This window comes from Mobula birostris, chromosome 9 (genome assembly GCF_030028105.1).
Source record: "Mobula birostris isolate sMobBir1 chromosome 9, sMobBir1.hap1, whole genome shotgun sequence".
In the NCBI taxonomy this organism is placed as follows: Eukaryota; Metazoa; Chordata; class Chondrichthyes; order Myliobatiformes; family Myliobatidae; genus Mobula; species Mobula birostris.
This window is the reverse complement of record NC_092378.1, coordinates 65,907,998-65,926,177: the sequence shown is the minus strand read 5'-3', so window position 1 is coordinate 65,926,177 and position 18,180 is coordinate 65,907,998. Positions and strand designations below refer to the sequence as shown.

The 18,180-nt window shown below is 44.0% G+C and overlaps 1 protein-coding gene across 2 annotated transcripts in view; it reads left to right on the top strand.

Moving 5' to 3' along the window:
* The window catches only part of pawr (PRKC, apoptosis, WT1, regulator), a 231,896-nt gene that overhangs the window by 194,712 nt on the left and 19,004 nt on the right, over positions 1–18,180 (top strand). For both annotated transcript variants that reach the window (XM_072268193.1, XM_072268192.1), the window contains exon 4: positions 10,465–10,496. In XM_072268193.1, coding sequence (XP_072124294.1) covers positions 10,465–10,496 — 32 coding nt within the window. The remainder of the gene's footprint in view (positions 1–10,464; positions 10,497–18,180) is intronic.

Here is an 18,180-nt window from a genome sequence, read left to right as displayed (position 1 = left end):
AGCAGAAGATCGGGGTTCAGTTCCTTTCACTGTCTGTAAGCAGTTAGTGTACATTCTCCCCATGACCACATGAGCTTCCTCCAAGTGATCCAGTTTCCTCCCGCATTCCAAAGGCATGTGGTTTAGGGTTAATAAGTTGTGGGCATACTATGTTGGCACTGGAAGCATGGTGGCACTTGCAGACTGCCCCCAGCGCATCCTTAGTCTATGTTGGTCATTATTGCAAATAATGCATTTCACTGTATGTTTCAATGTTCTGATGCACATATGACAAATAATGTTAATCTTTCATCACTTCAGTGAAAATCCAAACAAAAAACACACATAATGGAAATCTGAGATAAAATGCAGGAAACACTTAGCAGGTTGGGCAGCGTCAGAAACAGGAACAAGAAACAGTTATTTTAAGTCAAACTGGGGAAAAAGGTGATTTTCCATTGGAGAAAAGTTCAAAGTTCAATGCACATTTAGGTTTCAATAGGTACATTTAATGTCAGAGAAATGTATACAATATACATCCTGAAATTCTTTTTCTTCGCAAACATCCACAAAAACAGATGCCTCAAAGAAAGAATGACAATTAAATGTTAGAAACCGAAAGCCCCCCCCCAGCTCCCTCTCTCATGCATAAGCAGCAGCAAAGCAATGAACCCCCTCCCCCACCAGCAAAAAAGCATCAGCACCCCCACCAAGCACTCAAGCATGCAGCAAAGCATCAATAAAGACACAGCCCCTAAAGACTACTTGTTCATGTGGTAATTTGACTTACCACAGGCTGTCTCTCTGTCTCCCTAATAAGGGAAAAAGAGATGTCCCTGTTTCACAGTGAGAGGGGAGACATAACAAAACAACTCGCTGATTTATGGTGTTAAAAGTCTGTTGCGAGCTTCTTCCGAACTCTGTGCCCAAAGATCTTGGGTCTCTGGGCACACAGCCAGCAGCCAGCTCACTGCTTTCAATCTTCCATGTACTCCCACGACACATCAGGCAGTGGCACCGACCTCGAGTCCGCTTGCCTCCAGAGCCATGAAAATCTGGTACCCTGAAGGCGCGTTAATCTTTCAGGCCGCGTCCTTGGTATATCGAAAAGCGGCCAGTTGTGAGGCTCTGAGAGTGGGTCCCATTCCTGCAAAGAACTGAAGTCAGCGTGTAACTCCAGGTCAGGGTCTTTAAAAGAACTCTGAATAGGAAAAAAAGAAATATTAAAGATGGAAATAGAGTTGTCTCCAAAGATGTAAGCAAAGGACTCACCATTAGGTGCCATCAACACTAAGCTCTGTCATCCGTCTCATTATCAAAGTATGTGTACTATATGCAACCTTGAGATTCGTCTCCTTACAGGCAGCCACAAAACCAAGAAACCCAATGGAACCTATTAAAAAAAAGACAGTCAAACACCTAATGTGCAGAAAAATAACAAATCATGCAAACAATAACAGTAAGCAAATAGCATTCAGAAAGTGAGTCCACATCCATGAAACCAGTCACAGCTGATCCAAGAGTCTGTTAGTGGCAGACCACAGTCTCAGTTCAGTGCAGAGATGAGTAAACTTCGCCAAGCAGCGAACTCAACACCAGCCCATCCCTGCCATACTCACCTTTTTAATCTAGTCCACTGCTTAAATCATCCAAACAGGTTGTTTTACTGCTCTCAGACCTAGGACCTGCTGTTTCAATATGCTCTTGGGCCTGGAACCCACCTCCTTGATTTGGACTGTATCCAACCTTTCCAATCTGGCCCAGTGCTTAACTCGATCAAACATTGGCTTGTTCCTCACTATCGGGACCAGGCGTCGGCCATCTCAACTCTGCCTCTCCTTGGTTCTGGCACTTCAAATTGCCTCTAAGTCTGCTCCAGTGGTCAAACATGTGTTTTTTCCTTGTTCTTTGGCCCGGTCCTTGCCGCCTTGATTCAGCCTGTGCATGTCACGTTGCAACTGTCCCGTACCTTCGAGACTTCAGTTCACACCGCAAAAATGCCAGATGGTATAGGTGGTTCAAAGGCTCAAAAGGAAAGTTCTGGAGGGGGATGGAGAATCAGATTTAGTATAACAACATGACGTGAAATTTGTTGTTTTGTAGCAGCAGTACGGTACAATACATAAAATATACTATAAATTATAGTAAAAGATATATATAAAAGATGAAATAAGTAGTGCAAAAATAGAGAGGTAGGGTTCACTGATGAGAAATCTGATGGTGAAAGGGAAGAAGTTGTTCCTAACGTGTTGAGTGTGTGTCTTCAAGCTTCTGTGCCTCCTCATTGATGGTAGCAATGAGCAGATGGCATGTTCTAGGTGGTGGGGGTCCATCCATACCAGACAGTGATTCAACCAGTTAGAATGCTCTCCATGGTACATGTGTAGAAATTTGCTGGAGTCTTTGGTGGCATACCCAAAGTGCTGGTGTGTTCTTTTTATAACTGCGTCAATATGTTGGGCCCAGGATAGATCGTCAGAGATGTTGAGACCCAGGAGCTGGAAACTTGAAACTGCTCACTCTTTCTGTTGCTGACCCCTTAACGAAGACTGGTGTGTGTTCTCTTGACTTCCTTTTCCTGATAACCACAATCAATTCCTTGGTCTTAGATTGTTGTGACACCACTCAACCAGCCAATCTATCTGACTCCTAAACACCACCTCATCACCATCTGAGATGCTGCTAACAGCAGCTGTGTTATTGGTGAATTCATAGATGGCCTTTGTGCTATTCCTAGCCACACAGTCATGAGTACAGAGTAGAGTAGGGCAGTGGGCTAAGCATGTATCCTTGAGGTGTGCCAGTGTTGATTATCAGAGAGGAGAAATGGTTGGCATAAAGAGAGGAAAGATGAGTTGAACAGAGAAATTTTCCCTGAGAGTGAGATACTGAGGGCAGTTCCCAGTACTTTAAGCTTCTATGTTATAAAATGTGGGCTAGACGATACACAAACAATAAAATAAACCCAAGCCAACATGATGACATTGCCTATACTGTAGCTCTTTCTCTCTCCACAGATGCTGCCTGACCTGCTGAGTATTTTCAGCACATTGTGTTTTTTGTCCATTGCCCATAACATTGAGCTTGGTGCATCTGGATGGATAAAAGTCCAAGGTTTTTGGAGTGGACCTTGAGCATGTGACCTACAGGCACAGGGAGATGAGGTGGTGGCCCAGCAAAGTTGATAATGCAGCTATTGCTCTGAGTACTTGGTGAAGAATGGGATTAAGTTCAAGAACAAAGGAATACTTGTGTTGGAAAGCTTAATGCCTGTATTGATCCTGTTCCCACAAGGTGTGTGTAGGCCCAGTTAACTACTGCCTTCAAAAGAGACAACATTGATTCTGTTATGGTTATTATTCTATAGATTTATTAAGTACATCCACAAGAAAATGAACCTCAAAGTTGTATATGGTGACATATACAGTGGCATGCAAAAGTTTGGGCACCCTTGATCAAAATTTCTGTCACTGTGGATATCTAAGCGAGTAAAAGATGAACCGATTTCCAAAAAGCATAAACTTAAAGATGACGCATTTCTTTAATATTTTAAGCAAGATTACTTTTTTATTTCCATCTTTTACAGTTTCAAAATAACAAAAAAGGAAAAGGGCCTGAAGCAAAAGTTTGGGCACCCTGCATGGTCAGTACTTAGTAACACCCACTTTGGCAAGTATCACAGCTTGTAAATGCTTTCTGTAGCCAGCTAAGAGTCTTTCAATTCTTGTTTGGGGGATTTTCGCCCATTCTTCCTTGCAAAAGCCTTCTAGTTCTGCGAGATTCTTGGGTCATCTTGCGTGCGCTGCTCTTTTGAGGTCTATCCACAGATTTTCGATGATGTTTAGGTCAGGGGACTGTGAGGGCCATGGCAAAACCTTCAGCTTGCACCTCTTGAGGTAGTCCATTATGGATTCTGAGGTGTGTTTAGGATCATTATCCTGTTGTAGAAGCCATCCTCTTTTCATCTTCAGCTTTTTTACAGACTGTGTGATGTTTGCTTCCAGAATTTGCTGGTATTTAATTGAATTCATTCTTCCCTCTACCAGTAAAATGTTCCCCATGCCACTGGCTGCAACACAAGCCCAAAGCATGATTGATCCACCCCCGTGCTTAACAGTTGGAGAGGTGTTCTTTTCATGAAATTCTGCACCCTTTTTTCTCCAAACGTACCTTTGCTCATTGCGGCTAAAAAGTTCTATTTTAACTTCATCAGTCCTCAGGACTTGTTTCCAAATTGCATCAGGCTTGTTTAGATGATCCTTTGCAAACTTCTGATGCTGAATTTTGTGGTGAGGACACAGGAAAGGTTTTCTTCTGATGACTCTTCCATGAAGGTCATATTTGTGAAAGTGTTACTGCACAGTAGAACAGTGCACCACCACTCCAGAGTCTGCTAAACCTTCCTGAAGGTTTTTTGCGGTCAAGCGAGGGTTTTGATTTGCTTTTCTAGCAATCTTACAAGCAGTTCTCTTGGAAAGTTTTCTTGGTCTTCCAGACTTTGACTTGACCTCCACCATTCCTGTTAACTGCCATTTCTTAATTACATTACGAACTGAGGAAACGGCTACTTGAGAAGGCTTTGCTATCTTCTTATAGCCTTCTCCTGCTTTGTGGGCATCATTTATTTTAATTTTCAGAGTGCTAGGTGGCTGCTGATTGTTGGGACAAGGTTTGAGGAGTCAGGGTATTTATGAAGCTTTGAAATTTGCATCACCTGGCCTTTCCTAACGATGATTGTGAGCAAGCCATAGCCCTAACAAGCTAATGAAGGTCTGAGACCTCGGTAAAAGTTATCTGAGAGCTCAAATCTCTTGAGGTGCCCAAACCTTTGCATGGTGCTCCATTCCTTTTTTCACTCTAAAATTGTACAAAACAAAAATAATACACTAATCTTGCTTGAAAAGTATGTTTCATTTTTAACTTTATGACGTTTGGAGATCAGTTCATCTTCTACTCACTTAGCTATTCACAGTGACAGAAATTTTGACCATGGGTGCCCAAACTTTTGCATGCCACTGTATATATATTACTGTAATTGATAGTATATTTTACATATTGTACTTGATCACTGCGGCACAACAGCACATTTTGCGACCTCTGCCAATGATATTAAACCTGATTCTGAGATGGGCTGAATGACCTGCAGTGCTCCATGACTCTGAGCTTCTTGATCAGTAAAGGTGTCAAAGGTTATGGGGAGAAGGCAGGAGAATGGGATTGAGTGAGATAATAAATCAGCTTTGATTGAATGGAGGAGCAGACTTGGTGATTTGAACAACCTAATTCGGCTCCTATGTTTTATGGTCTTCAGGCAGTCAAATGATTTTCAGATAGCAACTTAGTTATTAGTAATGGTCAGAGCCAATTTAGCTCAGCTCGGTGAAGCATTAAATGCACATCTGGTGGGAAATGTTTGCGTGACGGGTGATTGAGAGTTAACGTTGACCCAGACACGTGACCCCGTATCCTTGAGCTTTTGATTTTTTCCATCATCAGTGGATTATTTAAAGTTAAGAGATAAAGATTAGCTTTATTTGTCAAATGTACATTGAAATATACAGTGAAATGCGTCATATGCGTCAACAGCTAACACAGTCTGATGCAGGGACACGATGCAGGGTTTCGACCTGAAAAGTTGACATTTCCCTTCCCTCCCTCAGATGTTGCTCAACCCACTGAGTTCCCCCAGCAGGTTGTGTGATGCTCCAGATTCCAGTATCTGCCATCGTTTGCATCTCTCTTGGTTACCTGAAGGCCTGTTGCCCTGGTCTATGCCTCTGTGACTATAATATCAGCACCAGGTTTATCATCACTCTCATGTTTGACATGAAATTTGTTGTTGTGGCAGCAGCATGGTTTAAGATGCAATAAATAGAAAAGGAATAATGAGGTAGTGATCACAGATAATTCAGAAATCTGACCACAGAAGGAAAGGAGCAATTCCTGAACCACTGAGTGTGGTTCTTTAGGCTCCTGTACCTCCTCCCTGATGGTAGTAACGAGAAGGCATTTCCTGGATGGTGAAGGTCCTTGATGAAGGATGTCATCACCTTGAGGAACTGCCTCTTGAGGATAATCTCGATGGTGGGGAGGGTCATGTTCATGATGGGGCTGACAAGTCTACAACCCTGTTGTGATCCCCTGCTCTGGAGCCTCAATAACACATGTTTAAGGCAACCAGTCAGAGTGCTCTTCACTGTACATCTGTAGAAATTGGCAAGAGCCTTGGTGAGATACTAATTCTACCTTGTTGTTTCTAACTCTGTGGTTGAAGTCTATTCTCCCAATGTTTCTGGGCAGAGAGTTGTAGGTTCACACTGCCCCTACTGTCTTAGAAGTTTGCGCAGAATCGCCATGTCATGAAAAACTTCAATAGATGCATAGTAGAGAGTATCCTAACTAGTTGCATCATGGCTTAGTATGGAATGTGGCTTAGTGATGGATATGGTCCAGTCCATCACAGGTAAAATGTTCGCACCATTGAGCACATTGACGATTGAGCAGTGCCACAAGAAAGCAGCATCCATCATCAAAGACCCCCACCAACTACACCATGCTCACTTCTCACTACTACTATTGGGCAGAAGGTACAGGTCCTATACCACCAGGTTTTAGAACAGTTATTCCCCTACAACCATCAGGCTCCTGAACTGCCGTGGATAACTTCACTCAACTTAACACTGATCTGATTCCAGAACCTATGGACTCACATTCGAGGACCCCATAGCTCATGTTCTCAGTACGTATTATTTATTTATAGAGTCATAGAGAAGTACTGCACAGAAACAAACTCTTCGTCCCATCCAATCCATGCCGAACAGCCATTTAAACTGCCTACTCCCAACGACCCGCACTGGGACCATAGCTCTTCATATCCCTACTCTTCTCGTGGCTATCCAAACTTCTGGGCGTTGCAATCGAGCTCACATGGACCACTTGTGCTGGCAGCTCATTCCACACTCTCACAACCCTCTAACTGAAGGAGATTCCCTTCATGTTCCCCTTAAACTACTCACCTTTCACCCTTAACCCATGACCCCTCCCCACCCAACCTCTGTGGAAAAAGCCTGTTTGTATTTACTCTCTCTGTACCCCTCTACCCCCCTTATTTGCACACTTTTTCATTTGCACATTGGTTGTTTCTTAGTCTTTGTTTATAGTTCTAAAATATTCTATTGTATTTTTGATTTTCCTGTAAATTCCTACAAGAAAATGAATTTCGAAGTAGCATGTGGTAACATATATGGACTTTAATAATAAATTTTACTTTGACTTTGCCTCTGTTTGGAAAAAGATGCTTCCCAGTACCTTCTGGACTCAAGCACCATATCCTCGAGTGCTGAGATGAGCATTGTGGCTACTCTTTACCTAGTCCTCACCTGCTGCCTCGGGTGGGCATTGCAGCTTCTGAAGTGTGGCTCTGAAGAAGACTACTGTTCTCTCGTCCCTCACCTGGAGATGCTCTTGCCTGACTTTCTCCATGTGACCTTCACCAGTCCCACCCTTTCCACTGTCTCAGCAACACCCCCTGATCACTCCCCACCTGTCACCCGCTTCTCTGTTCTCTCTGCCACCCGCTCTTCTGTCCCCTCTTATCATGCGCGAAAGGGCGTCATGTTGGCACCAGAGTCACGGTGACACTTGCAGTCTGCCCCCAGCACACCCTCGTACTATGTTGGTTTTAGATACAAAATGATGCATTTCACTATGTTTTGATGTTTATGTTACAAATAAAGCAAATCTTTTAAAAGAGGGGAATCAGATTAAAAGAGGTAAGCACAGACTCAGTGGGCTGAAGGGCCCTTACTCTATTTGAATGATTTATTGATGCTTTTTTATATCCATTCCCCTCTTTTTTCTCTCTCCCTTTTTCTTTTGCCCTTGCCCTCCCTCGACTTCCCCACCTCCCCACCTCCGCCTACCCTCTCCCTCGCTGAGTGTATAACTTGCACCTGAATCCTGTCTCCATCACTGGTGCACTGTCCCCACACAGTACATCTGTCATCGTGGATTCTTCTGAAACTACGACCCCCTCAGTCTAGACAGAGCCTCCTACCTTGTTTCTGTGAAACCAGAAGCCATCATCGTCGCTACCTTTCACTAGTTTTGCCAATCTCATGTTTACATAAGTAGTACAGGGCAGTACAGGCCTTTCGGCCCACGACGTTGTGCCGACCTGTTATAGATCCACTCCAGGATCAATCTACCCCTCCCTCTTACACAGCCCATAACCCTCCATTTTTCTTTCATCCAGGTGCCTATTTAAGAGTATCTTCAATGGGAGGGAGGGAGGAATGGAGCTTGCTTTGCTGTTGTTGTTTTTTGTTTTATTGTATGTTGTGTACTGCATTGTATATTGTGTCCTGTGTTGTGTGTTGTGTTCTGTTTTGTTCTGCTGAGCATTGTGGGCTTGCTATGTCTGCACTTGACTGTGTGGTGACACTTGCGGCTTTGCCCCCATTTTATCCATATAGGTTGTGCTAATTGTTAATGCAAATGTTTCAATGCACATCTGATAAATAAATGAATCTGAATCTTAAATGTCCCTATTATATCAGCCTCTGTCATCACCTTTGGCAGTGCATTCCAGGGAACCCCCCCCCCCCACCCATTCTCTGTAAAAACCTACATCTATTATCTCCCCTAAATTTTCCTCTATTTGCCTTAAAAGAAAATCCTCTGGTAATGGCCATTGCTGCCCTGGCTGTCCACTCTATCTACGCCTCTTATCAATTTTATCATCTTGTGCAGCTCTCGTAAATTGTTGCTCATTCTCTGTCATTCCAAAGAGAAAGGGCCTAGCTTGCTCAATCTTTCTTCTTGAGAGATGCTTTCTAATCCAGGCAGCATCTTGGTAAGTCTCCTCTGCACCCTCTTTAAAGCTTCCAATTATTCCTGTAATGCGGTGACCAGGAATGAGCACAATGCTCCAAGTGTAGTCAAAATGGTTTATAGAGCTGCAACATTAACTCGTGGCTCTTGAACTCAATCCCCTGACTAATGAAGGCCAGCGCACCATATGGCTTTTTAACTTTCTTGGCAACACAGAGCATTTTCTGACCTTTTCTTGTAAAACATTATTGGCTTCACACGACGCTCCTCCAGATGTTTTTGTTTAGGAGGTTAAGGGTTCGAATCTCATGTGAGATGTTTTGCACACTGAGTAATAGATATCAGGGGTCTTAAAATACTTGTAATCTGATCCACAGTTTTATACATTTGTATAAATTGGGAAGGAACTTCAATTAGAGTTCAATCCTTCAAATCTCAGATCAGTTACACCCTGAGTTTTTCTTGGTTATCCATTGTGGGTATTGTTTTAAAATAAGACCATAAGATGTAGGAGCAGACTTAAGCCATTTGGTCCATCAAGTCTGCTCTGCCATTCAATCATGACTGATTTTCTAACATCTGCATCTTCTTCTCTACTACTGAGCAATTGTTTTACGGTGCCAGTCTCAGCCTGTGTTTGGCCCCATAATGGCAGTAGTGGAGGCCGTGGACAGACATGTTGATTGCTATTTATTGTCAAAGGCATAAGTGCCCAGCGAATAAATGCCATGAAAGTTGCCTCTTTTGTAGCAGCAGCGCAGTATATTACAAGACAATGTTCAAAGTAAATTTATTATCAGAAGTACATGTATGTCACCATTATACAACCCTGAGATTCATTTTGTTGCGGACATTTACAGTAAGTACAAAAAAACACAACACTCACAAGACAGGTAACCAATGTGGAAAAAGCAACAAACTGCAAATACAAAAAGGAAAAATAGTAAATAACTAAGCAGTAAATATCGAGAACCTGAGATGAAGTGTCCTTGAAAGTGAGTCCATAGATTGTGGAACCAGTTCAGTGTTGGGGTGAGTGAAGTTGAGTGAAATTTTCCCTCTGGTTGAGGAGCCATAATGTCCCTGAGCCTGGTGGTGTGGGTCCTGAGGCTCCTGTACCTCCCTCCCGATGGAGCGTCAAGGAAAGAGAATGGCCTGTGTGGTGAGGATCCTTGATGATGGATGCTCCTTTCCTGTGACAGCACTCCTTGTAGATGTGCTCAGTCAAACAAACTTATATAAGTTAACATAAATTATATGTAACTAATAAGTGAAAAAAATAAAATAACAAAATAAACATAGCAACTGTCTCAATCTGAGAGACAGGAAATAAAATTATAGTCCGATGTATTGTTCAGGTTTTCGAGGTGGGTTCAAGAACCTGATGGCAGTGGGGAAGAAGGTGTTGTTGAACCTTGAGGTGTGGACTCTCCAGTTGCCTGGTCCTCCTGCCCGATGACAGCATCAAAAAGAAAGCATAGCATGGATGGTGGGGGGCTGATCGTGGGTGTCATCTTCCTGAGATGGTGGGAAGGTTGTACCTATGATGGAAATGCTGTAGTACTGATCAAGTAATTCAAGCCTTTGGGTGGGTAGTGAGTGTAAAGTGTCTGAGATAATTAAGTAACTCTTACCTTTTGTTTCTCGTTTTAGGAAACTTCCAGAACTACAAGTCGATGGAAAAGGTAAGGAATATTGTTTTTCTGATCTACCAGTTGTGTTGGCTAATTCGGGCCTTAATCAAGGTGTGCTGCAGTATCAAACCTTTAACATAGTTGACTGAATAGTTTGACCATTCCTGGCCCTCCACCCTTTTCTTACACAGTTCCCAGTGTCTCCATCTTCCTCCCACCTGTTCCTGGGTCCTTGCACCTCCCTTTGTTCCCTTCCCTTCCCTCCCAGCCATTTCCAGGTCCTTGGATCTTCATTCCCTTTCCATCCCTATCTCCCAGAGCCTCCACCTTTCATCCTGACCATTCCGGGGTCCTTGGATCTTCCTTGCCTCTCCACTCCTGCTCATTCCCAGGTTCTTGTTTCTTCATTTGTCCTCTTCTCTCGAGGCTATTCCGAGATCCTTTGATCTTCATTCCCTATCCTCTTCACCCGCCCCCAGAGTCCACTCTTGTCTTTCTGGAATCATTGCATCCTCCTTACTCCACTGCCTCCAACCTCCTGCCCATTCTTAAATCCTTGGATTATTGTTTCCACTCCCCCGCCCCCATTTCCGGGATCTTCGTTCCCTCTCCACCTTCCCCCCTGACTTATTCCAGGGCTTTTGGATCTTCCTGACCTCCCCCACCCATTTCTAGGTCCTAGGATTTTCATTCCTCCCTGACCCCCCCCCCCCATCTCCAGGAGTCTCACCCTCCCACTAGGACATTCCCAGAACCTTCTCCTCCTAGGGTCTCCGGACTGAATCTCATCTAACCCTAGGGCTGTTCACTGTTTTCTCAGCAGACTCCATAAACCAAACCAGTAATCTCCTCAGAGTGAAGCAGTCAACACAGTGCACAAAGCAATGGGTAATTAAAAATAAATTGAATCATTTAGTTGGCCGAACAAAATGGCTTTGAAACAGAATAAAGTATTTGATGTTGTGGTGTTCTTCGCGCTTGGCAGTTAGCTTGCAGACGTTTCATCACCAGTCGAAGTGGCATCCTCAATGTGCAGATGTTGGTGTTTCTCTTTGGGAGTGCTCACGTTTATGTAGGCCCGATTTGCTTGCCTCGTCCTGATTGGTTACCCCTTCAGTTGACCTTTGAATTCTATTGGTTCATGTTTCTTCGGCTCTTAGGGGTTCTATTTCAGTATGTGTGTTTATAGAGTTATTGGAAGAAAACCACGCTTCTAAAAATTCTCGTACCTGCTTCATGTTTGCCTGTGCCAGAGATTCCGTGGTGTCCCAGTTAAAGTGGTGTTCATGTACCGAGATCAGCGACAGTGAATCATGTCTCTGTACTGTCCATTTGTGTTCTCAGGAACACAATGACAACGTCAAACGCATCAACCCGAGCTACCAATATTCACCACCATTCTAGAATAAACATGTTCATGTAATTTAGAAGACGAAGGAACACATACCAATCCTTATATAGAGGGATCAGAAGTGGAGAGAGTGAGCAGCTTCAAGTTCCTGGGTGTCAAGATCTCTGAGGATCTAACCTGGTCCCAACATATTGATGTAGTCATAAAGAAGGCAAGACAGCGGCTATACTTTATTAGGAGTTTGAAGCAATTTGTCATGTTAACAAATACACTCAAAAACTTTTATAGTTGTACTGTGGAGAGCATTCTGACAGGCTGCATCACTGGTATGGAGGGGCTACTGCACAGGACTGAAAGAAGCTGCAGAAGGTTGTAAATCTAGTCAGCTTCGTCTTGGACACTAGCCTACAAAGTATCCAGGACATCTTCAGGGAGCGGTGTCCCAGAAAGGCAGCGTCCATTATTAAAGACCTCCAGCAACCAGGGCATGCCCTTTTCTCACTGTTACCATCAAGCAGGAGATACAGAAGCCTGAAGGCACACACTCAGCGATTCGGGAACAGCTTCTTCCCCTCTGCCATCCAATTCCTGAATGAACTTTGAAGCTTTGGACACTAGCTCACTTTTTAAAAAATATACAGTATTTCTGTTTTTGCACATTTTTTAATAATCTATTCAATATACATAATTGATTTACTTGTTTATTTATTGTTTTATTTTTTTTTCTATCTGCTAGATTATGTATTACATTGAACTGCTGTTGCTAAGTTAACAAATTTCACGTCACATGCCGGTGATAATAAACCTGGTTCTGATTCTGAGCATTACCATAACTAATCAAAATTAGTATTATTTTTCTGTAACTTTGTCCGTCTCGTCCACAATTTAACAGCAACTGCCTTTGCTGTTACAGAGCAGAGGAATGAAGGGTTCTGGGGAAAAGGCAGGTAGGTGGAACTGAGTTCACGGCCAAGTCAGCCATGATCTTATTGAATCTGTACAGGCCAGATGGCCGTCTCCTGCTCTTAGTTCTCATGTTGTTAGGTCAAACATTGTAAATTCAGTTTGACCCACACTGCTGATATTTTTTATATATCAGCGTGTTTCCCATACCAAAGGTCAGCTCCCACCCTGATCAAAGTCTCACCCTTTTTCTCCTTGATTCTCCTATGCTCTTGGTCCAACCATCAGTTCAGTATGGAGATAGAGAGTCATACAGCATGGAAACTGGCCCTCCAGCCCAACCATGCTGACCAGTACATTCCATCAAGGCTAGTTCCATTTGCCAGGATTTGGCTCATAACCTTCCAAACCTTACCAATCCGTGTACCTGCCTGCATTTTAAACATCCTTTGTGTAAAAATCTGCTCCTCGAGTTTCTCTTAAATCTCTCCCCTCACCTTTAAACCTACGCCCTCTAGTTCTTCATTGCCCATCCCTGGGGAAAAGACTGTGCTTTCACCCTATCTACGCCCTCATAATTTTATACACCTCAATAAGTCTCTTACGCTCTATGGAATAACGTTCTAGCTTGTCTAAACTCTCGCTGCAACTCCTGGCAACATCCTTGTAATTCTTTCCTATAACAGAGTGACCAACACTGAACACAGTACTCCAAGTATGACCTCACCATTGACCTGTACAACTGCACCATGAGCTCCCAACTTTTATACTCGGTGCCCTTCCTGATGAAGGTCAGCGTGCAAAATGCCTTCTTCGCCAACCTGTCTACTACCTCTGTCCCCACTTTCTGCCCAATTACACCCATGTGACCAATTAATCTACTTGCCCAAATAATAAGGGATGAAACCAGAGCACCCAGAGGAAACCCATGTGGTCATGGAGAGAACATACAAACTTCCTGCAGACAGCGGCAGAAACCGAACTCGAGTTGCTTGCGCTGTGATAGCGTTTTGATAACCGCTACACTCATCCATGATCTGGGATTATAATTATAATCTTTAAAAACACGCTTGAACAGATACATGGACAGTAAAATGCCCGCCAGTGGTGCAGTGGCATCCACACAGGGCTTTGAGGCAAGTGGTCCCGGGTTCGAATCCTGCCAGCTCCTTGCAGCCTTTCCATCCGTGCTGGGTTGACCATCAAGCTGACAACTCGGCCTCGTAAAAAACAGACAAGAATGCCAAAGAAATAGCGAGGTTGCTGCCTGATGTGGCACAAGGTGTGGAAAGGAACAACAACATAGATAGTAAAAGCCTCGGGGGACATTGGCCAAGCACAGGCTAAAAGATAGGCATCTTTGTTGGCATGGACAAGTTGGACCAAGGCTTCTGTTTCCATGCTGAATAACTCTGAGACGTTCATCAGCATCTTTTTAAGAATACAGAGTCTGTTCTGTAATCCTGAAGGAGATCATTTCTGGTTTATTTTCTGGTGTAACTACAGTCATGGGTTAAGGGTGAAAGGTGGAAAATTTAAGGGGAACATGAGGGTGTACTATTTCAACTCAGGGTGGTGGGAATCTGAAATGAGCTGCCAGCCAAAGTGGTGGATGTGGGTTCAATTTTAACATCTAGAAGTTTGGATACGTACATGGATGGGAAGGTGTACGGAGGCCCAGGTGCATGTTGATGGGACTAGGCAGATTCATCTCTGGATTGCTACCTGTGCCACACATCAGTGAAGGTAAGAATAGGCACAAATTAGCGGTGTACCAGTCTGTGACTATGAGAATACCAGCACAGCGAAAGCCAGTCGTTGTTCCCCTTGCTGATTTTTGCCTCATGCTAGAAAATGAGGAGGTGATAGATAGGAGTTACAGGGAGGTAATCATCCCCTAGGTTGCAGGAGGCAGGTACATGGGTGACTGTCAGGAGAGGGAAAGAAATTGGGCTGCCAGCGCAGAATACCCCTGTGACCATTCCCCTCAAAAATAAGTATACCACTTTGGATACTGCTGAAGGGGATGAACCACCGGGGGGAGATGCAGTGCCCAGGTTGTTACACCCAGGATACAGGAAGAGAGTAGGAGGATGACGATGAGCAAGGAAAGGATGCTTGAAGTACAGGAGACCCTGGGAGATGTGCCTCTCGTAAACAGGTTCTCCCTCTTGGAAGCTGTCGGGACAGAAGACAGTGCCAGTCTGAGAGGCGGACGGGTCTGCAAGTCAACAATTGGCGCTGAGGCAAAGCTGAGGAGACAGATGTCAGGCAGAGCTGTGGTAGTAGGGGACTCCATAGTGAGAGGTACAGAAAGGGGTTTTTGTGGCAACAGGCGAGATTTAAGGATGGTGTGCTGCCTCCCTGGTGCCGGGATCCAGGATGTCACAGACCGATTGCAGGGAATCCTCAAGAGTGAACGTGAACATCCGGAAGTGGTGGTGCATGTCGGCACAAATGACGTGGGGAAGAAGAGGAAAGACATTCTACAGCGTGACTTCAGAGAACTCGGAAGAAGGCTGAAAAGCAGGACTTCCAGGGTGGTTACCTCCGGTTTGCTTCCAGTTCCCCGTGCTGGAGTGGTCAAGAACAGGGAGATAATGGATCTGAATGTCTGCCTGAGGAACTGGTGCAGGAATCAAGGATTTACATTCTTGAACCACTGGGGTATGTTTCGGGGTAAGGATGAATTGTACAAAAGGGACGGGTTGCACCTTAATAAGCGGGGCACCAGCATTCTGGCAACCAGGTTTGCCTCTGCAACATGGGTGTGTTTAAACTAAGTAGTGGGGGGAGGGGACAAACTGGAAACATAAGGATGGAGATAAAGGGAAAGTGAGAATAAGAAAAGTTAAGAATGACAGCAGAACCAACAGAGCAGAAAGCTCAAGAAGGGATCGTACAGTATGGCCAAGTGGCTAACATCTGCCGGACGATGCTGAGGATGTTCTACGAGTCTGTGGTGGCCAGTGCTATCATGTTTGCTGTTGTGTGCTGGGGCAGCAGGCTGAGGGTAGCAGACACCAACAGAATCAACAAACTCATTCGTAAGGTTAGTGATGTTGTGGGGATGGAACTGGACTCTCTCACGGTGGCGTCTGAAAAGAGGATACTGTCTAAGTTGCATGCCATCTTGGTCAATGTTTCCCATCCACTACATAGTGTACTGGGTGGGCTCAGGAGTACATTCAGCCAGAGACTCATTCCACCGAGATGCAGCACAGAGCGTCATAGGAAGTCATTCCTGCTTGTGGCCATCAAACTTTACAACTCCTCCCTTGGAGGGTCAGACACCCTGAGTCAATAAGCTGGTCCTGGACTTATTTCATAATTTACTGGCATAATTTACATATTACTATTTAACTATTTATGGTTCTATTACTATTTATTATTTATGGTGCAACTGTAACGAAAACCAATTTCCCCCGGGATCAATAAAGTATGACTATGACTATGAAATACGAATTGATATGGGAGGTGAGGGGAGTAATGAATTAAAAGTATTATATATGAATGCACGGAGTATAAGAAATAAAGTGGATGAGCTTGAGGCACAGTTGGAAATTGGTAAGTATGATGTTGTGGGAATAACAGAGACATGGCTTCAAGTGGACAGGGCCTGGGAAATGAATATTCAAGGGCATACATCCTATCGAAAGGACAGACTGATGGGCAGAGTGGGTGGGGTGGCTCTGTTGGTGAGGAATGATATTCAGTCCCTTGCGAAGGGGGACATAGAATCAGGAGACGTAGAGTCAGTATAGATAGAACTGAAAAATTCTAAGGGTAGAAAGACCCTAATGGGAGTTATCTACAGGCCCCCAAGCAGTAGTCTGGATGTAGGGTGTAAGTTGAATCAAGAGTTAAAATTGGCATGTTGCAAAGGTAGTGCTACAGTTGTTATGGGGGACTTCAACATGCAGGTAGACTGGAGGAATCAGGTTGGTACTGGACCCCAAGAAAGGGAGTTTGTGGAGTCCCTCCGAGATGGATTCTTAGAACAGCTTGTACTGGAGCCTACCAGAGAGAACACAATTCTAGATTTAGTGTTGTGCAATGAACTGGATTTGATCAGGGACCTCGAGATAAAGGAGCCATTAGATGGTAGTGACCATAATATGATGTTTTAATCTACAATTTGAGAGGGAGAAGGGAAACTCGGAAGTGTCAGTATTATAGTTGAACAAAGGGAACTATGGTGCTATGAAGGAGGAGCTGGCCAAAGTTCAATGGAACAATACCCTAGCAGGGATGACAGTAGAACAGCAATGGCAAGTGTTTCTGGGAATAATGCAGAAGGTGCAGGATCAGTTCATTCCAAAGAGGAAGAAAGATCCTAAGGGGAGTAAGAGGAGGCCGTGGCTGACAAGGGAAGTAATGGACAGTATAAAAATAAAAGAAAAGAAGTATAACATAGCAAAGCCGAGTGGGAAGCCGGAGGATTGGGAAACTTTTAAAGAGCAACAGAAGGTAACTAAAAAGGCAATACGTGGAGAAAAAATGAGGTATGAAGGTAAACTAGCCAAGAATATAAAGGAGGATAGTAAAAGCTTCTTTAGGTATGTGAAAAGGGAAAAAAATAGTTAAGACCAAAATTGGGCCCTTGAAGACAGAAGCGGGTGAATTTATTATGGGGAACAAGGAAATGGCAGACGAGTTGAACAGGTACTTTGGATCTGTCTTCACTAGGGAAGACACAAACAGTCTCCCAGATGTAATAGTGGCCAAAGGACCTAGGGTAATGGATGAATTGAAGGAAATTTATATTAGGCAGGAAATGGTGTTAGATAGGCTGTTGGGTCTGAAGGCTGGTAAGTCCCCGAGACCTGATGGTCTGCATCCCAGGGTACTTAAGGAGGTGGCTTTAGAAATCGTGGACGCATTGGCAATCATTTTCCAATGTTCTATGGATTCAGGATCAGTTCCTGTGGACTGGAGGGTGCCTAATGTTGTCCCTCTCTTCAAGAAGGGAGGAAGAGAGAAAACAGGGAATTATAGACCGGGTTAGCCTGATGTTGGTAGTGGGAAAGATGCTGGAGTCAGTTATAAAAGATGAAATTACGACACATCTGAATAGTAGTAACAGGATTGGTCCGGGTCAGCATGGATTTACGAAGGGGAAATCGTGCTTGACTAATCTTCTGGAATTTTTTGAGGATGTAACTATGAAAATGGACAAGGGAGAGCCAGTGGATGTAGTGTACCTGGACCTTCAGAAAGCCTTTGATAAAGTCCCACATAGGAGATTAGTGGGCAAAATTAGGGCACATGGTATTGGGGACAGAGTACTGACATGGATTGAAAATTGGCTGGCTGACAGAAAACAAAGAGTAGTGATTAACGGGTCCCTTTCGGAATGGCAGGCAGTGACCAGTGGGGTACCGCAGGGTTCAGTGCTGGGACCGCAGCTATTTACAATATATATTAATGATATAGTTGAGGGAATTAAAAGTAACATTAGAAAATTTGCCGGTGACACAA